Here is a 21,751-nt window from a genome sequence, read left to right as displayed (position 1 = left end):
ATTATTTTGTGACCAGTTTGCTAATTAGTCACTGATTTAATGAAGCCTATTTTATTTTTTCTTTGTTAATAGCTACAAGTGTATTCATCAGAGTTTGGAGGATAATAATAGATGTCCCAAGTGTAACTATGTTGTGGATAATATTGACCATCTGTATCCTAATTTCTTGGGTGAGTCTTTGGAATGATTTTTAATTTTTAAAAATATTCAGTCCACAAAAGGTTGTGCTAGCACTAATTTATTTAGAGAACATAACTTAGAGGTAAGCATGTCTCTGTCCTAGTCACCAGAGTCCTTTCCCCTGTCTTCCTTGGGTTATGACATTGATTCTGTACTATATATACCATATATCATATTATATCTGTTTCATTAAAAAAACATTGGTACAATTCTTAGGTTCTTACACTGATAGCTAGGTAGAATGTGAGGCTGTAGGAGAATACCAGAGTCTCAGATCCCTGTCTCTGTATCTTGTGCATTCTTGTTTCTGTTTTGGGGCAGCAGCAGTGGAGGGAAAAGTTAATGGAGAATGGCAAGGGGGGGAAAAGTTGGGTATGAGCACTCCTGGATGAGAGAACAAGAGGTTATGGCCTGAGGGGCAACTGAAAAGTAAAGCTGGGAAAAGCAAGACGTGAATATGGAACATTTAAGGGAGGAATGGTGACTGGAGAAGACAGATACAAATAGGGAACCTTAAGGTAAATGGTAAGTAGTTGGGAATAATACCTAGTCAGAGACCAGTTATGAAAAGTCTAGAAATTCTGCTTGTTGAAACGCCTTAGGTAGTGTGGAAAGTCTTCAGTTTGAGTTTTTGTGAATGAAGATTAATTTTCAGGTGTGGATCGGCAGGAAGTAGGGCACTATTGGTTATGTATATCAGAGAGAATAATTCTTCTTTCTAAAGCGTAACATACTTGGAGGTAAGGATATATAGATTCTGACCTCCCTGTGCTTCAGTTGCACTTTGATTTGTTTGGTGTTTTATAATATTAAATCATGACATGGAACCTGTTTAGCCATGGCTTTCCTTTTTTTATTTCTGTTCTAAAATTCCATTGACTTCAACCCTTTCTTCCCTTTCATTCTTCATTGCACTCCAATGTCTTTTCATAAAGGAAAATAAATCATTGGATGATTGCATAGCAGAAAGGAACCCTGAAGAAAATATTTTGATGATTTTCTGTTGAAATACCAAGCTCTTCTAGATAGATAAAATCTTATAACAAACTAGGAGAATGAACTTAGGAAAAGAAGAAATACTAATTGATATGATGCTCTGTGGGACTGGACTTCATGAGCTGAGTTAGGGAAACTGAAGTCCTGCAAAGCAGACGCCTTTGTCCTTGAACTTACGAACATGGATTGATGCTAGTTTGTGAGTTTTAGAATCACTTCTCTTTGAGTTCTTATAACTTCAGAAAGCTACTCCTTCTTTTGGAATGGTTAAGTACAGCAAGGAAATCAGTGATCTTAAGATTTTGGTATTTACCAAAAATTTCAGGCAGTATTCCTTAATGAAACTATAAGTTAGAAATTCTCTTACGTAAATTTCTAAATAGAGTGAGAATACCATACGGAAGGAGTGTGAAAATATTAACACTAAGATGTAATTTCATAGTTTATATATTCTCAAATGTATACATTCAGTGAATAGTGAAGTCATAATTACTGTTTTCCTTAGCTAGACATTATCTTCATTATGATCTAGTTTTTAATCTTCTCTTTATATGGGTAAAGAATTTTGGTTTTAGGTAATTTAAGCATTAAGTATTTTATGCCCAGATTTGAAGTCTTGGATATAATGCAGCTTCCATATGAGTATTTATGTCAGCCGTAGAAATAACATGTCATCCTGATACATTTATTCTGTTTCACTGCCTGTCACCCTTTCCAGTCTTTACCTTTATACAGTGACAGTCAAATCCTTAGGTTCTTGTGCACTCAGGAAGCTACTGAGATCTGTTTCTGAAAGTGATATATCACTTGTTTTTTCTGTACTGAAAAAAACACAATTTATTCCCATTGATTTAGTTTGAGATTACATGATTTGTATAATGCCTGTAGTTCTTCGCTGGACTAGAAAAATGTTGAGCCTTCTAAAAGTAATATCAGATTTCTTCTTGAGCATTGTAAAATAAGTGTAAGTTATATGATTCTGAAGTATTCTAATATTTTTATTGATAGATAAGGATCCTTCGCTTTTAATGCTTTGCATTTACTTGAGTCATGGCTAGAGGGCTAGAGGGCTACACATTTTCAAAAAGATCTTCAAACCTTTTTGCTTGGATGACACATAAAAATTCTGAAAAATGATGTACTTCCCACATTGATGCCATATTTAAATTAGCATCCAAATTTTTTCTTTGTAAGTTTTAGTGCTTGTAAAGAATATAGTTTAAAAAGTATTATAAATATGGTTATTTAAAAATAAGCTTTTATCTCTTTTTAAAATGTATCTAGTGGAAACTGAATAGTATAGTGATTTGATACTTACCATAGTTTCAAAAAAACAATGAGAAATTTTGTATTTTGTCCCTTTGAACTTCTGCTTAAGAGAAGTGGGCAGTTATGGGCACAAATTGAAAATTGCCCACATAATTTTGTCATTATGTATTTTTGGGACTTCCCTGGCAGTTCCCTGGTTAAGACTCCATGCTTCCAATGCAGGGGGCACAGGTTCAATCATTGGTTGGGAAATTAGGATCCCACATGCTGCGCAAAGTGGCCAAAAAAATACACACACACACATGTACACACATGCTTGAAATTCTTACTGATTTATCTGTTGTACTTTTCTGTAACAGAAAATAGAAATTACAGACTTTGAAGATTCTTTTGAACTTTTGAGTGTGGTTTTCCTGATTTGTAATTATTTGACATGCATTTGATCAAATAAATATCTACAAATTTTGTAAAATATTAGACATAAAAATTTATTGAAAGTGCTTAATGTGTGATGATGTTCTTCTCAATCAGTTCCATTGCCACTGATAGTTATTACTAGGACAGGGATTCAGTTTCATGTATATTTTCTTAATTTATTTAGGATCATCACAGTTTTTTAAAAAAATTGGGATATAATTGACATATAACATTGTGTAAGTTTAAGACTTTTCCTTTTTATTTTGAAAAGGGTAAGTCATGAGAAACTCGGCTTACGTAAATACTCTGATGGGGATGGAAGGAACTTTGTTCCAGCACTGTCACTTATTTCTTTGACCTCCTTCTGAATTACATGCTTCAAAAACAGAAGCACTCATTTAGTAAAAAAAAAAAAAAATTTTTTTTTACCTGCCGTAATCATGAACAAATCCACTTCTTTCTTCAGTTTTAATGAGAGCAAAGAATTGGAAGTCATACACTCCAAACACAAGCGGATTTGGTTTTCTGGTCTTTAGACTCATGCATTTTTTTGTCAAGACAGGTATTTCGATTTTTTCCTTGCATGCCGTGAGCCCTACACTACATTTCCTCCTTTTTCTTCTTCCTCTATCTTTCTTCTTTCCTTCCCCCGTCCCCCAAAAGGGGCATAACTCTCACTTTTTGCCTTTCTATCCTCTTTGCTCTTTAGTTCAGGTCAGTTGCTCAGTCGTGTCCTGGCTCTTTGTGACCCCATGGACTGTAGCATGCCAGGTTTCCCTGTCCATCACCAGCTCCTGGAGTTTGCTCAAACTCATGTCCATCGAGTCAGTGATGCCATCCAACCATCTCATCCCCTTCTCCTCCTGCCTTCAATCTTTCCCAGCATCAGGGGGTTTTCCAGTGAGTCAGTTCTTCGCATCAGGTGGCCAAAGTATTGGAGCTTCAGCTTCAGCATTAGTCCTTCTGATGAATATTCAGGACCGATTTCCTTTAGGATGGACTGGTTTGATCTCCTTGCAGTCCAAGGGACTCTCAAGAGTCTTCTCCAGCACCACAGTTCAAAAGCATCAATTCTTTGGCACTCAGCCTTCTTTATGGTCCAACTCTTACATCCATCCATGACTACTGGAAAAACCATACCTTTGACTAGATGGACCTTTGTTGGCAAAGTAACGTCTCTGATTTTTAATATTCTGTCTAGGTTTGTCATAGCTTTTCTTCCAAGGAGCAAGCGTCTTTTAATTTCATGGCTGTGGTCACCATCTGCAGTGATTTTGGAGCCCAGGAAAATACAGTCTGTCACTGTTTCCATTGTTTCCCCATCTATTTGCCATGAGGTGATAGGGCCAGATGCCATGGTCTTCATTTTTGAATGTTGAGTTTTAAGCCAGCTTTTTTACTCTCCTCTTTCACTTTCATCAAGAGGCTTCTTCCTCTCACATGTAGGGAGTTCTGGGGACCCTTCCCCTTACCAGGCTGCTCTTTGTCCCAGTGTGTTCAGGAATGGGGACCTGTTAGGTCCCCTGTTTAGCCTGAAGCTGTTCCAGGCCACCAGCGAGGACTGGGAAGCAGTGTTGAAGCTTATGACTGAGAACATGAAATTACAGAGCGGGCCTGTGGGCAAGTGAGTCTGGGGATTGCGGGAACTGGGCTGTCTTTCGCTGCTGTTGCTGGGAGGCTCATGCAGGGCCAGGGGGTGTGTCTCCTCCAACCTCTGCAGTGGCTCTCCTGCACTCCTACGAGGGCTTACTCCAGCTCTCCTTGTCCTTCCGTGATGCGTGATCCACCTCCAGCACCCCTCTGCCCCTACCACCGCCCCCCCCCACCAGCAATCTGTTTTCTAGTGTTCTCTGTGGATAAAATTTGTAAATTGAATGGTCTTACCTCTCTAATGAATGACCTTCTTACTCTTTAATGTAAAAGACAACATACATGCAAAATTTAAAATCTCTGCTTTAAAAAAAGTCACCAACACATATAATGTCTTTACTACTGCCAAGTACTTTTCCAGGCACTTTATACATTCTCAGTCCTATGACACAGGTAGTTGTTGTCATCTGCATTCTTTCCGTGGGGGAACTAAGGCACAGAGAAGGCAAGTAACTTGTGTAAAGTTCAACAGCCCCAGTAAATGGTGGAATTGGGATTCGGTCCTGACTCAATTATGTGCTTTTACTTTGCTATCTTGCCTCTAAAATGACAGTTGCTAGAATGAAATCTTTAGCAGTAGAAAGGCATTTTGTTTGTTTGTTTTTGGCTGTGCTGTCCTTGTGATGGAGTGTGGGCTCTTCATTGCAACATGTAGTCTTTTCTGGTTGTGGCATGTGGGCTCAATTGCCCCATGGCATGTGGGAACTTAGCTCCCTGACCAAGGATCAAACCTGTGTCCCCTGCATTGCACAGTGGACTCTTAACTACTGGACTACCAAGGACGTCTGAGAGAGGCATTATTTGTTCTTAGTACTATGGTTATTATAAGGATCCAGAGAATTACAGTTAAGGGTTTGGAACATTCATGGCCAGTGTTAAATGAGATTTCTTGAGATTTTACCCTTTTACTCCCTCCCACCCCCACCCTACCCCATTTTGGGGGCACACCATGTGGCTTGGTGGACATTGGTTCCCTGACTAGGGATTGAGTGCAGACCCATGGCAGTGGGTCCTAACCACTGGATCACCGGGGAGTTTCTCACACACCCTTATTTGAATTCTTTTCCACTTCTTTTCCTGTGTAGTGAGTCTCTGTGTGCTTATTATTGCCCAGTTCTAATGTTACCTTCTTTGTGAAAGTCTACTCGTTAACATTTTAATAACTCCTTGTCCTGTGTTCTTTTTAAATCCACATCAGTGATGGCCCTGATGGTCATATCATAACTGATGCATTGTATGTGTTTGTCTGCTTGTTCTTAGTTGCTTGTGTCTCTAAGTCTTACTTAGGTTGAGTCTTATCTTTAAACCTTTGTTTCTAGTGTGGGCCTGGTATCTGATTTTTTAGAAAATATTTTTAGTAAATTGTGGTATGGTGGGAAGTATTAGATAGGTTTATATCCTAGCTTTGTCTGGTATTATATGTCACCATGAGTAACTGTCTTGTGCTCTTTCTAGTATTTCCTCATCTCTAGAATGCAAAGAATAACCCATAGGATAATGTCTATAAATTAAAGACTAGTACATTAAACTAGCTTAGTGCTAGTTGCTCTTTTCTTTTATCAGTTTTTTTTTTTTTTTAATCAGTTGTGTGTTAAAGATGAAAAATCTATTAAAAGTGGCTGGAACATCAAGGGAAATGTATTGATTTACACAGAAAGAATCTCTAGATTGAGTTAATTTGACATCTCAGTGGTATGATCAGTTCTTTCCGTCTTTCCGGCCTGCCTTCCCCAGCGGATGTGTTGGTCCTTTGGCTAGCTCCCCTCACGAGAGGTGCAGGGTGGCTCAGCGTGATTCCAGGTACCATCCCTAGACGAAGGCGGACAGAGAACTCGTTCAAGCCTTCTCTTCTGAAAGACAGCATACCCTTATTGGGCAAAACGAGGTCTCAGTAGTTAACCATTTTGTCAGTCACTGTCAAGAGGATATGACTAGATGGATTTAGGTTAAGTCAAGCATCATTCTGTAGGGCCAGGGAGGGATCTAGCCTCTCTGAAAGTATATGACAGTTGGCATTCTGACATTTGGGAGAAAATAATATTCTTATTTTTCTTTATTTATTATTTTTATTTATTTGTATTAATTTTTTGACCACACTGAGCTCTGTGTGGAATCTTAGTTCCCCAATCGGGGATCAAGCTGGCGCCCCCTGCAGGGAAAGTGCGGAGTTTTAACCACCGGAGGTCCAGGGAAGCCCCTCATGTTCTTATTTTTTTAAAAAGGGTTAGAATGGCTTTTAGATAGAAAAGTCACAAGCAAAAAGAACAACAAATGAAAACCTTTAGTGCCTCCCTCATAGAATCTGCCAGTTACCCTGTAGAGTGTGGAATGGTTTCTTAGAGTCAAGAACTGTTTCCAAATGCTATAGTGTCATCACTGACACATGTAAGAGAAAGTACATATTCTGAAGAATTTTCCTTCTGCAGTAATAGTAATGGTAATAATAGTGGTAGTTGTAGTAGTAGCTGTGGCAAAACTGTTAATTTCAAAAAAAAAAAAAAAGCATATTCTGCTTAGCATTTTTTTTTTCCTGAGATTTGAGACTTTTTAAAGTTAAATAGAATCCATTTAAATAGAAGTTAGATGGATAATTTAATAAAAATACAGATTATTTGTGCTTTTTGTTTTGTTTTTGTTTTCAGTGAATGAGCTCATTCTCAAACAGAAGCAAAGATTTGAGGAAAAGAGGTTCAAATTGGACCACTCAGTGAGTAGCACCGTATGTTTCAACTCTTTTATTACTATTTTTAATACATTTCATTGTGCTTTGTTCATTGGTTTAATACTAATTGGGTATGCAAGCTTAGCATATTACTGGTTTTTCTTAAAGGAGATCTAGGATTATCCTATTCAATAAACAGCTTTCTTTGGTCTGAAATGTCTAGAATTTACCCTTTTGAAAGGTCTGGTGGGGTAATACTGAGTCAATTGGCTTGTAACACATTGCATTTAAAGAATTATATGGCAGGATGAAACTATGGGTGGTCATTTGAGAAAATTCTCAATTTAAGAGGATTAACCCCAAATTACTGAAGCAAGTGAACTTAAATTATTACCTTACCAAATACAAAGTGGAAAAGATGGTTAGACAGGTAATTAAAATCTGGGCACTTGTTTTGAAGGGAATTATACCTTTGGAGAAGATGACTTGACATATCTTGAATGTGCCTTTCATATTATTTAAATGTATTTAAGGGAGAAATAGTGATTAAATTATAATTAGAAGGCATTGGGGAGCCACTAGCTGGGAAGGAATAGGTTGGAACATTATAGTTTATTTTTGATATGTAATAAACATTAGAAAATAGCAAGCATTTGTTTTTGACTCTCTAAAACAGTTTTGTTAAGTTGGGTTTCTTCTTTGTTTTTAGAATGGCCACAGGTGGCAAATATTTCAGGATTTGTTGGGAACTGACCAAGATAACCTTGATTTGGCCAATGTCAACCTCATGCTGGAGTTACTAGTGCAGAAGAAGAAACAACTGGAAGCAGTAAGTGGCCCCTGAACTTGAAAATTTTTATTTTAAAAAGATATAAAAATATTTAAAATAATAGGGTAGTGTTAGTTAGTCCAGTTTTATTCAGTAGGAGTTATCTGTAAACTATCACTTATATCCCTTTTTCAATTGAAAGAAAGAACAAATTCTTATAATACAACTTACTTGCAGTGTCCAGTTTTTATTAACAAAAGCTGAGTGTTCAGATCATGAGAAAGTACAGCTTCATTTTAACAGGGAACAATTATTATTGATCTTTTTTCTTCTAATGAATCTTCACCTCTTCACATGTGGGATTTGGAGGAGAAAATAGGGATTATTTTAATTTACATAAAATCCTTCCAGCGGGTGTGGGTTAACAGTAGCAGTAGTCGATGGCTTAGCTAAGGGCATTTAGAAAGATGGGAACTGAAACAAAATTATGTCCTGTTTTCATGTAATGGAATCTAAATAAGTGAAAAGTTACATTTATTTCAGGTAAATAAATGTAAAACATATAAAATGAGAATTTGTATGTATTAGTTAGGAATTGAGTATGCTCCATTTGAATAAAGACTGTATACGTTAATATAAGCAGATAGCCACCCTTAACTACTTTGAACACAAAGGGGATATAAATTGACAGAATAAGGGAGTGAGAAGCTCACACACATAAAAAGGAAGAGCTTAACAAGCAAGCGTTAGGAACATTGGAATCATCACTTCTTTGGTGAATATAAGGAAATGAAATCAGGCATTTGAATGTTGTCAGGAGAGTTTCTATTTTACTTCTCATGACTGTTTCTTTGGGACAGGTTTGATTTTCTTTTATTGGATTTTTATCCCATGGGAGATAATGTGGTTACCTGTACTTGTGAATTTATGTTTTTTGATAAAAGAAGAAAAAGAGCCTCTCAACTTGATTTTTAAGAAATTCTGTGGATTGATTCTGATTAACATAGCTTAGATCTGGATGAAACTGAGTAGAATGGGAATCTTTTAGTGGAAGAAAGGAGTAGTTGAGGTTGAGCCGACTAAAACGAGGCTCCCTGTTGTGTCTTTTTTCATGGTGGGAGTTTCTCCGGTGGTTTTTTTCTGTGGGGGCGGGGAGAGTGGGATGGCTTTATCTTTTATTTGCTTTTCTTTCTTTCAGATTTGTTGAGATGTAACTGATACATCATTGCTCATTGCTTAGTTGTTCAGTCGTGTCTGATTCTTTGGGACCCCATGGACTGTAGCCTGTCAGGCTCCTTTGTCCATGGGATTTTATAGGTGAGAAATACCAGAGTGGGTTGCCATTCCTGTCTTCAGGGGATCTTCCCTACCCAGAGGTTGAACCCGTGTCTCTTGTGTCTCCTGCATTGGCAGGAGGATTCTTTACCACTGGTGCCACCTGGGAAGCAAAAATTGATGTATAGCACTGCATAAGTTTAAGGTGTATAGCATAATGACACACATATATTGTAAAATGATTATCACAATAAATTTAGTTAACATCATCTCATATAGATAAAAGGTTTTTTTTTTTTTTTTCATGATGAGAGCTTTTTTAGGATTTACTTGCTTAGCAACTTTCAGATATACCATCCACTACTGTTAACTATTGGAGAAGGCAATGGCACCCCACTCCAGTACTCTCACCTGGAAAATCCCATGGATAGAGGAGCCTGGTAGGCTGTAGTCCATGGGGTCACTAAGAGTCAGACACGACTGAGCGACTTCCCTTTCACTTTTCACTTTCATGCATTGGAGAAGGAAATGGCAGCCCACTCCAGTGTTCTTGCCTGGAGAATCCCAGGGACGGGGAAACCTGGTGGGCTTCCACCTATGGGGTCGCGCGACTGAAGCGACTTAGCAGCAGCAGTGTTAGCTATAGTTATCTTGTTATACATTGTATCCTCGTTACTTATCTTAAAATTGTAAGTTTGTACTTTTTTGTTTGTTTTTTCCCTTTTTATTTTTTTAAAACTATTTTTATTGGAGTATAGTTGCTTTATAATGTTGTATTCGTTTCTGCTGTACAGCAAAATGAATCAGCTACACATATTCATATAACCCCTCCCTTTTGGACTTCATTCCCATTCCGGTCACCATAGCGCATTAAGTAGAGTTGCCTGTACTATACAGTACATTCTCACAGTTATCTGTTTTATTTATTTAAACATTTTTAATATAATTTCATTTATCTGCTTTTGGCTGTGCTGGGTCTTCATTGCTGCCCAGGCTTTTCTCTAGTTGTGGTGAGTGGGGCCTTGCAGTGAGAGGGCTTCTCATTGTGATGGCTTCTCTCGTGGAGCATGGACTGTGGGGCACACGGACTTTAGAAGTCATGGTTCCTGGACTCCGGAGCACAGGCTCAATAGTTGTGGCCAAGTTGCTCTGCAGCATGTGGGATCCTCCTGGATCAGGGATCAAACCCATGTCTCCTGCATTGGTTGATGGATTCTTTATCTCTAAGCCATTAAGGAAGTTCTAGTTACCTGTTTTAAACATAGTATCAATAGTGTATATGTGTCAATTCCATTCTCCCAATTTCTCCCCGTCTCCCTTCACCCTTGGTATCCATATATTTGTTCCCTACATCTATGTCTTTATTTCTGCTTTGCAAATAAGATCATCTGTACTATTTTTCCAGATTCCATGTATATGTTTTAATATTCGATATTTGCTCTTCTCTTTCTGACTTAAACTTTACTTTGTATGACATCCTAGGTCCATCCATGTCTCCACAAATAACTCCATCTTGTTCCTTTTTGTGGCCGGGTAATATTCCATTGTGTGTATTATCACCTCTTCTTTATCCATTGCTCTGTTAGTGGACATTTAGGTTGTGGAAATTGTACTTTTTGACCTTTATTCAGTTTCCCCTGTTCCCTGCTTTTGGTAACCACACATCTGATCTTTTTCTGTAAGCTTGGTGTTTTTTGTGTGTTCTTTTAAGATTCGTATGTATGTGAGATCATATGGTGCTTGTCTCTCTCTCTGACTTATTTCATTACACTGCTCATGAGGTCTATCCATGTTGTCACAAATGGCAGAATTACCTTCCTTTTTGTGGCTGAATAGCATTTTGTTACATGTACATATACCATCCTTGTGGCTCAGCTGATGAAGAATCTGCCTGTAATGCAGGAGATCTGGTTTCAATCCCTGGATTGGGACGATCCCCTGGAAAAGGGAAGGGCTACCCACTCCAGTATTCTGGCCTGGAGAATTCCATGGACTGTATAGTTCATGGGGTCTCAGAGAGTCTAACACGACTGAGCGACCTTCACTTTCACACCACATCTTTATCCAGTCATGCGCTGATGGACACTTAGGTTATCAACATATCCTGGCAGTTATAAGTAATGCTGCATTGGACGTGACAGTGTAGGTGTTTCTCTGACATAGTGGTTTAATTTCCTTTGGATATATACCCAGAAGTGGGATTGTTGGATCACGTGATAGTTTCATTCTTAATGTTTTTGAGGAACCTCCATTCTGTTTTCCATAGTGGCTATACCAGTTTACTTTCCTACCAGCAGGGCACAAGGGTTCCTTTTTCTCCACATCCTCACCCGCATGTGTTCTTTCTTGTCCTTCTGACGGTGACCATTCTGACTAGTGTGAAGTGACGTCTTCTTGTGGTTTTGACCTGTATTTCCCTAATGATTTGTGATGTTGAACGCCTTTTCATATACTTGTTGATTATTTGAATATCTTCTTTGGAAAATCCCTTGCCCATTTAAAAATTTTATTATTTGGGTTTTTTTTTTTAATTGCTATTGAATTATATTAATTCTTTATGTACAGTATTTTTTATATTAACCTCTTATCAGATATATGATCTGTAAGTATTTTCACCCATTCTGTTGGTTGCCTTTTCATTTTGTTGACCATGTCTTTGGTTTGCAGAAGCTTGTACATTTGATATAGTTGTACTTGTTTTTTGTTTTGTTGCTTTTGCTTTAGGTGTCATATCCCAGAAATTGTTGCCAAAACTCTTCTGTGCTTTTTAACATAGTTTTCTATTAGCATCTACTGTGCTAGATGCTGTGTTAAAGGTAGTGGAAAAGACAGAATTCTGCTCTGTATGTTGTGTTGAGGGGAACAGGGCACAATAGCTGAGGAGATAAACTAAATTAATAAATATTTTCACATAGTGGTAAATGATATAGAAATACTTTTTAATGATAGACTGAATATATATAGTTATCTTGCCCCCTTAATGTCATTAAAATGACAGTAAAGTGATTTTTAAAAGGCAAAAGAATGGGAGAAGAGACAATATACTTTTTTAAGCTATAAAGTAGATGGATGAAAAGTGATAGATTAGATCTGAGAAAATTGAGCCGGCGGTAGGGAATTGGTAGGAACCAACACTATTTAGATTATGGAAAAAAGGCCTTCCTTGGGTTTGGGAGCACGAAATACCTCATAGAGTAAAGGTTGGAAGCAGAGTAATTTGTTCAGAATCTGACTAAGGAGCAATTGGAATCTCTGATCCCTTCGTGTATAATTATAGCCATTGACCTAAGAGAACACTAGAAGTTACAGGCACATTTAAGGGTGTGTGGGGGCTTCTGTACTGAAGACAGACAAGTTTCATACTGAACGTGAGAACTGTTAACCTTATTCCCCATTTGACTTGTCAGTATTAATCTTTGTGTGCTTTCGTCTCTTAGAACTGAAGAAATACTGGTATCTTAGTTTTAGAACTCAGATCTTTTTGAAGAGGGAGGCAGTTCAGAAACAAAGGTATCATAGGTATTACAGCATTTTTACATTATTGTTTTCTTGTTTTACTTTGCATTCTAACAATCACAGAAAACTAACCAAACTGATCACATGGATCACAGCCTTGTCTAACTCAGTAAAACTGTGAGCTTTGCCGTGTAGGGCCACGCAAGATGGACAGGTCATGGTGGAGAGGTCTGACAAAATGTGGTCCCCTGGAGAAGGGAATGACAAACCACTTCAGTATTCTTGCCTTGAGAACCCCATGAACAGTAGGAAAAGGTGAAAAGGTATGATACTGAAAGATGAACTTCCCAGGTCGGTAGGTGCTCAATATGCTACTGGAGAAGAGTGGAGAAGTAGTTCCAGAAGGAATGAAGAGACGAAGCCAAAGCAAAAACAACTCCCACCTGTAGATGTGACTGGTCATAGAAGTAAAGTCCAGTGCTATAAAGAATAATATTTGCATAGGAACCTAGAATGTTAGGTCCATGAATCAAGGTAAAAGCAAAGTGGTTAAACAGGAGATGGCAAGAGTGAACATCGACATTTTAGGAATCTGTGAACTAAAATGGACCGGAATGGGGGAATTTAATTCAGATGACCTTTATATCTACTACTGTGGGCAAGAATTCCTTAGAAGAAATGGAGTAGCTCTCATAGTCAACAAAAGAGTCCAAAATGTAGTACTTGGGTGCAGTCTCAAAAATGACAGAATGATCTCTATTTGTTTCCAAGGCAAACTATTCAATAGCACAGTAACCAAGTCTTTGCCCCAACCACTAATGCTGAAGAATCTGAGGTTGAATGGTTCTATGAAGACCTACATGACCTTCTAGAACTAACACCAAAAAAAACATGTCTTTTTCATTATAGGGGATTAGAATGCAAAAGTAGGAAGTCAAGAGATACCAAGATTAACAGGCAAGTTTGACCTCAGTATACAAGATGAAGCAGGGCAAAGGCTAATACAGTTTTGCCAAGAGAACGCACTGGTCATAGCAAACACCCTCTTCCAATAACACAAGAGACAACTCTACACACAGACATCACCAAATGGTCAATACCAAAATCAGATTGATTATATTCTTTGCAGCCAAAATTGGAGAAGCTCTATACAGTCAGCAAAAACAAGACTAGGAGCTGACTGTGGCTCAGATCATGAACTCCTTGTTGCCAATTCAGACTTAAATTGAAGAAAGTGGGAAAACCACTAGGCCATTCAGGTATGACCTAAATCAGATGCCTTATGATTATACAGTGGAAGTGGCGAATAGATTAAAGGTATTAAATCTGATGGAGTGCCTGAAGAACTATGGATGGAGTTCTGTGATTTGTATAGGAGGTGGTGATCAAAACCATCTCCAAGAAAAATAAACGCAGAAAGGCAGACTTGTCTGAGGAGGCCTTACAAATAGCTGAGAAAAGAAGAGAAGCAAAAGGCAAAGGAGAAAAGGAAAGCTATGTTTATCTGAATGCAGAGTTCCAAAGAATGGCATGGAGAGATAAGAAAGCCTTCCTCAGTGATCAGTGCAAAGAAATAGAGGAAAACAATAGAACACGAAAGACTAGAGATCTCTTCAAGAAAATTAGAGATACCAAGGGAACATTTCATGCAAAGATGGGCTCAGTAAAGGACAGAAATGGTAGGGACCTAACAGAAGCAGAAGATATTAAGCAGAGGTGGCAAGAATATACAGAAGAACTATACAAACGCAGCCACTGTGCTTGTGTGCTGTCACACAAAAAGGATCTTAATGACCCATATAACTATGATGGTGTGATCACTCACTAGAGCCAGATATCCTGGAGTGTGAAGTCAAATGGACCTTAGGAAGCATCACTACAAACAAAGCTAGTGGAGGTGATGGAATTCCACTTGAGCTATTTCAAATCCTAAAAGATGATGCTGTGAAAGTGCTGCACCCAATATGCCAGCAAATTTGAAAAGCTCAACAGTGGCCCCAGGACTGGAAAAGGTCAGTTTTCATTTCAATCCCAAGGCAGTGCCAAAGCATGTTCGAACTACTGCACAATTGCAATAATCTCCATATGCCAGCAAATTAATGCTCAAAATTCTCCAAGCTGGGCTTAACAGTACATGAACTGAGAACTTGCAGATGTTCAAGCTGGATTTAGAAACGGCAAAGAAACCAGAGATCAAATTGCCAACATCTGTTGGATCATAGAAAAGCAAGAGAATTCCAGAAAAATATCTACTTCTTTACTGACTACGCCAAAGCCTTTGACTATGTGGATCATGACAATCTGTGGAACACTCTTAAAGAGATGGGAATACCAGACCATCTTACCTACCTCCTGAGAAATCTGTATGCAGGTCAAGAAACAACAGTAGAACCAGACATGGAACAACAAACTGTTTCCAAATTGGGAAAGGAGTACGTCAAGGCTGTGTTTCATCACCCTGCTTATTTAACTTACATGCAGAGTACATCATGTGAAATGCCGGGCTGGATGAACCACAAGCTGGAATCAAGATTGCTGGGAGGAATATCAATAACCTCAGATATGCAGATGATACCACTGTTATTGTAGAAAGTGAAGAGGAACTGAAGAGCCTCTTGATGAAAGTGAAAGAGGAGAGTGAAAAAGCTGGCTTAAAACTCATTCAGAGAACTAAGATCATGGCATCCAGTCCCATCACGTCCTGGTAGATAGATGGGGAAATAATGAAAACAGTGAGATTTTATTTTCTTGGGCTCCAAAATCACTGCAAACGGTGTCTGCAGGTATGAAATTAAAAGACACTTGCTCATTTAAGAGAGAAGAAAAGCTATGACCAGCCTTGAGAGCATATTAAAAAGCATAGACATTGCTTTATCGACAAAGGTCTGTGTAGTCAAAGCTATGGTTTTTCCAGTAGTCATGTATGAATGTGAGAGTTGGACCATAAAGAAAGCTGAGTGCCAAAGAATTGATGCTTTTGAATTGTGGTGCTGGAGAAGACTTTTGAGAGTCCCTTGGACAGCAAGGAGATCAAACCAGTCAATCCTAAAGGAAATCAATCCTGAATATTCATTGGAAGGACTGATGGTGATAGTAAATTTCCCATACTTTGGCCACCTGATGCGAAGAAGTGCCTCCTTAGGAAAGACCCTGTTGCTAGGAAAGATTGAAGGCAGGAGGAGAAGGGGATGACAGAGGATGAGATGGTTGGATAGCATCACCGACTCAATGGACATGAGTTTAAGCAAGCTCCGGGAGTTGGTGATGGGCAGGAAAGCCTGGGATGCTGTAGTCCATGGTGTCGCAGAGAATCGGACACAACTCAGCAACTGAACTGAAACTTGATGAATGTTTCCAACATACAGAAAAATGCAGTAAATAATGCAACTTTTAACTTATCCTTTTTTAGTTTTAATAAATAGTAACACTTTTTATTAGATGTGCCTTTTGAGAATTACGTTTTTTTTTTTAATACTTAACACCCTCTCTTCTCATTCTGTTCTCCCAGAGTAATCACCATATGAAGTTTGCAAGGATCCTTCTGAAGTGTGTATAACCCTTTTTTAATAAAATATATACTTGTATCTACAATCATATATAGTGTTGTTTGTATGATTTAGAAGTTTCAGACTGTGTTTATCCTTTGACATATGCCTTTTTTGTTTACTTTTTGAGGTTTCCACTGATGAATATAGATCTAGTTTCTTTAACTTCTCTATAGTTATCCATTGCATGAACATTTCTATTCCCCTGTTGATGGACATTTAAGTTATTCTGTATTTATGATTGTCAGCAATGCATTGAGTGTTGTTATTCATGTCTTCTTGTGCTCATATATAAATACTAAAGTGATTTCAGAAGTGTAATTGCTATTCATAGGGTTTACATGTACATTTTAACTGTATTAAATGTTGCCGAATTGCTCTTCTGTGAGTTTGTACCATATCAACCTTTGATACTGTTTTTTAGTTTCTGCTGGTTTGATAGTTGCCAAATGCTTGTGTGTGTGTGTGTGTGTGTGTGTTCTGTTGTTTTGTATATTTTGTATTTCTTTAATTACTAGTGAGGACAGTTTCTTCATTTGTTTGACTGTCTTGGTTTCTTATTTGAATTGCTTATTCATAGCCTATACCAGTTTTTCTAATAGATTGTCTTTTTTTTATTGATTTGTAAGAAGTGTGTGTGTGTGTTTTGAATATTGCTACTTTGTCAAATGGTATTTTGATAATTGAATTTCATTTGAATTGTATCATGGTCAGACAGTGGTTTATATGATTTTAGATTTAGTATTTTTTATGATTTTATTTTGCCTTGTTGACTTTTATTTGTCAGATATAACATTTTGTTTGGTTTCTTAGTGATTGCTTTTGGGTTTTTAAGATAATTATACATTATATTACATTACATTATGTTGTACCTTTAAGTAATATTATCTGACTTCATTGGTAGTATAAGAACCTTACACCAATATACTTAAATTTCTTCTCTCTCAGCCTTTGTACTGTTTTTGTCAATTGTTTTACTTCTGTGTATGTCATAACTCCCTAATAAATTTATTAATTTGAATAGTAAATTATACTCTATGGATATATTTTAAAAGTTCTATATATGCCCATATATTGATCATTTCAGGTGTACTTCATTCTTTTGTTTTCCATTCACTTCACTCTTTCATTCATTCTTTTGAATTCCATCAGTAACTTTCCTTCTGCCTGGAAGACAGCCTGTATTCTTTCTTTAGTGTAGATCTGCTGGTGATAAATTCTTTCACCATTTATATCTGAGAATGTCTTTATTTATCCTTTGTATCTGAAAGGGACTTCCAAATAAGTATAGAATTATAGATTTAATATTTTTCTTTCCGTATTTTAGGGATGTTGTTCCATCATCCAGTGTCTTGCATTGTTTCAGATGAGAAGTCTTAATCCTCGAAATGAACTGTATTTCTCTCAGTGTATGCTCTTTTTATGGTTTTAAGTATTTTGACTTTGGTATATACCTTGGTATAGGTTTTTTTTTTTTAACCTTCATGTTTCTTCTTCTTGAGGTTCTTTGAGATTCTTGGATGGTGATATAGTTTCCACCAGATTTGGAAAAATTTCAGTTATTATTTCTTCAAATACTTTTCTGTCACCTTTTCTACTTTGGGAACTCCCATTACGCATCTCTTAGGCTGACTGAAGTTGTGTCACAGCTCATGGATAAAGAGCTCTGCTTGCTTATGTTTTATCTTTTACCCCATCTCGTTCATCTTGTATAGTTTCTATTTCTGTTGTCAAGTTCACTGCTTTTTTCTATATTCCATTGTCTCTCCTTATGCTTTGTCCTAACTTGTAGGACTTTTTTATGACTGTGTTTCCTTATTCTATTATTTGTGACATTGTTGTTTCTGTTTTAAGTGATGGATTCCACCCTCCTCCCTCTACCCCACCCCCTGCCTTATTTTGGGCAGCATTTCCTTATTTGCATGCTTACTAATTTTGTGATTGGATGCCAGAAATTGTACATTTTACCATGTTTAATATTGTTAATTTTGTATTCCTTTACACATTCCTAAGCTTTGTCCTGGCATGTAGTTAAGTATTTTCAAAATAGCTTGATTCTCTTAAAGCTTGTGTTTTAAGTTCTGTTAGGGAGAACTATTGGAGAAGGCAATGGCACCCCACTCCAGTACTCTTGCCTGGAAAATCCCATGGACAGAGGAGCCTGGTGGGCTGCAGTCCATGGGGTTGCTGAGGGTTGGACACGACTGAGTGACTTCACTTTCACTTTTCACTTTCATGCATTGGAGAAGGAAATGGGAACCCACTCCAGTGTTCTTGCCTGGAGAATCCCAGGGACAGGGGAGCCTGGTGGGCTGCCGTCTATGGGGTCACACAGAGTCGGACATGACTGAAGTGACTTAGTAGTAGTAGTAGTAGGGACACCTATAATAGATTTTTGTCTAGCTAATTTTGCCTCACTGCGAGGCAGTCTTTTTGAGAGTATTCCTCCTGATGCCTGTGTATTTCGAGGTTTTTTCCACCTAGCTCCTGGGATAATGTATTATTTCTGGTCCTTTGTCTGAAATGCTTCCATTCATATAACTAGCCTGATGTTTTGTTGTTTGAAATAGGAATTCTTATCTTTCTCACTGCATTTTAGGCCTGTAAGTTCAATTCGCTTGCTTTTGGTCCATTGAAATTTATTGGGATTTTATTATAGCTCAGTATAAGGTCTATGTTTTGTTAAATGTTCACCTTCATTTAAAAACAGTGTGTTACCTGTTGTGCTTTGTGAATGTAGCGTTTGTTAATATTCAGTTCAGTTCAGTCGCTCAGTCGTGTCTGACTCTTTGCGACCCCACGAACCGCAGCACGCCAGGCCTCCCTGTCCATCACCAACTCCTGGAGTTTACCCAAACTCATGTCCATTGAGTTGGTGATTCCATCTAGCCATCTCATCCTCTGTCGTCCCCTTCTGCCTTCAGTCTTTCCCAACATCAGGGTCTTTTCAAATGAGTCAGTTCTTCGCATCAGGTGGCCAAAGTATTGGAGTTTCAGCTTCAACATCAGTCCCTCCAATGAACACCCAGGACTGATCTCCTTTAGGATGGACTGGTTGGATCTCTTTCCAGTCCAAGGCACTCTCAAGACTCTTTTCCAACACCACAGTTCGAAAGCGTCAATTCTTCTGCGCTCAGCTTTCTTTATAGTCCAACTCTCACGTCCATACATGACTACTGGAAAAACCATAGCCTTGACTAGACAGACCTTTGTTGACAAAGTAATGTCTCTGCTTTTTAATATGCTGTCTAGGTTGGTCATAACTTTGCTTCTAAGGAGTAAGCGTCTTTTAATTTCATGGCTGCAATCACCATCTGCAGTGATTTTGGAGCTCCAAAAAATAAAGTCAGCCACTGTTTCCACTGTTTCCCATCTGTTTGCCATGAAGTGATGGAGCCAGATGCCATGATCTTAGTTTTCTGAATGTTGAGCTTTAAGCCAGCTTTTTCACTCTCCTCTTTCGCTTTCACCAAGAGGCTCTTTAGTTCTTCACTTTCTGCTATAACGATGGTGTCATCTGCACATCTCAGGTTTTTGATATTTCTCCTGGCAATCTTGATTCCAGTTTGTGCTTCCTCCAACCCAGTGTTTCTCTTGATGTACTGTGCATATAAGTTAAATAAACAGGATGACAGTATACAGCCTTGAAATACTCCTTTTCCTATTTGGAGCCAGTCTGTTGTTCCATGTCCAGTTCTAATTATTGCTTCCTGACCTGCATACAGGTTTCTTGAGAGGCAGGTCAGGTGGTCTGGTATTCCCATCTCTTGAAGAATGTTCGACAGTTTATTGTGATCCACACAGTTGAAGGCTTTGGTATAGTTAATAAAGCAGAAATAGATGTTTTTCTGGAACTCTCTTGCTGTTTTAATGATCCAGCAGATGTTGGCAATTTGATCTCTGGTTCCTCTGCCTTTTCTAAAACCAGCTTGAACATCTGGAAGTTCATGGTTCACGTACTGCTGAAGCCTGGCTTGGAGAATTTTGAGCATTACTTTACGAGTATGTGAGATGAGTGCAATTGTGCGGTAGTTTGAGCATTCTTTGGCATTGCCTTTCTTTGGGATTGGAATGAAAACTGACCTTTTCCAGTCCTGTGGCCACTGCTGAGTTTTCCAAATTTGCTGGCATATTGAGTGCAGAACCTTGACATCATCATCTTTTAGGATTTGAAATAGCTCACCTGGAATTCCATCACCTCCACTAGCTTTGTTCGTACTGATGCTTTCTAATGCCCACTTGACTTCCCATTCCTGGATGTCTGGCTCTAGGTGAGTGATCACACCATCGTGATTATCTGGGTTGTGAAGGTTTTTTTTATATAGTTCTTCTATGTATTCTTGCCACCTCTTCTTAGTATCTTCTGCTTCTGTTAGGTCCACACTATTTCTGTCCTTTATTGAGCCCATCTTTGCATGAAATGTTCCCTTGGTATCTCTAATTTTCTTGAAGAGATCTCTAGTCTTTCGTGTTCTATTATTTTCTTCTATTTTTTTGTATTGATCGCTGAAGAAGGCTTTCTAATCTCTCTTTGCTATTCTTTGGAACTCTTATTCAGATATTTATTTTTTCCTTGCTGCATTGGTTATTGATGTGTGCTAAGTCATTTCATTCGTGTCCAACTCTGCAACCCTGTGGACTGTAGCCCACTAGGCTCCTCTGTCGGTGGGATTCTCCAGGCAATAATACTGGAGTGCATTGCCAGGGATTTTTTAGAAGTATTTTTGATTATTTATTTTTCATTGGTTTCTATGATTCTTGGATCATGTATTTTGAAGCTCATTATTAGGTACATACATGTTTAGGATTGTGATGTTTTCTGGATGTATCATCTCCTTTGTTACTATGGATTGTATACATTTAATGCTGGAAATACACCTTGTTCTGAAGTCTGTTTTTATATTTTCTTATGTTATTGATAATATAGCTTAAGTAGTTTAGTTATGACTAGCATTTCTGTGATATATTCTTCTGTATCTTTGTACCTCTGTTTTATTGTTGCCTTAATGTTTTTAAAATGTGTCTCTTCAGATGTATAGAACAGTCTTTTGGACTCTTGGGAGAGGACGAGGGTGGCATGATTTGGGAGAATGGCATTGAAACATGTATATTATCATATGTGAAACTAATCACCAGTCCAGGATTGATGCATGATACAGGGTGCTCAGGGCTGGTGCACTGGGATGAACCAGATGGATGGGATGGGGAGGGACGTGGGAGGGGGGTTCAGGATGGGGAACACAGGTACACTCATGGCGGATTCATGTCAATGTATGCGAAACCAATACAATATTGTAAAGTAATTAGCCTCCAATTAAAATAAATTTGTATTCTAAAAAAGCTTTTTATATAGTAAAAAAAAATATAAAAATAAAAGTGTGTCTCTTTACTGTATGTAGTTGAATTATTTAACTTATATGCAGAGTACATCATGAGAAATGCTGAGCTGGAAGAAGCACAAGCTGGAATCAAGATTGCCGGGAGAAATATCAATAACCTCAGATATGCAGATGACACCCCCCTTATGGCAGA

At 38.0% G+C, this 21,751-nt stretch overlaps 1 protein-coding gene across 2 annotated transcripts in view; it reads left to right on the top strand.

Moving 5' to 3' along the window:
- RFWD2 (ring finger and WD repeat domain 2, E3 ubiquitin protein ligase) overlaps positions 1-21,751 on the top strand; it is a 196,193-nt gene that overhangs the window by 9,790 nt on the left and 164,652 nt on the right. Inside the window, exons 2-4 of one of the 2 annotated variants that reach the window (XM_010850106.1) lie at positions 73-170; positions 7,155-7,219; positions 7,884-8,003. In XM_010850106.1, coding sequence (XP_010848408.1) covers positions 73-170; positions 7,155-7,219; positions 7,884-8,003 — 283 coding nt within the window. Of the gene's footprint in view, positions 1-72; positions 171-7,154; positions 7,232-7,883; positions 8,004-21,751 lie in introns of both variants that reach the window. The other variant, XM_010850105.1, reaches the window with a different exon arrangement.

The sequence above is a fragment of the Bison bison genome, unplaced genomic scaffold, assembly GCF_000754665.1.
Source record: "Bison bison bison isolate TAMUID 2011002044 unplaced genomic scaffold, Bison_UMD1.0 scf7180017864289, whole genome shotgun sequence".
NCBI classification, from domain to species: domain Eukaryota; kingdom Metazoa; phylum Chordata; class Mammalia; order Artiodactyla; family Bovidae; genus Bison; species Bison bison.
The sequence above is the reverse complement of the archived record's forward strand: the minus strand, read 5'-3'. Positions and strand labels throughout refer to the sequence as shown.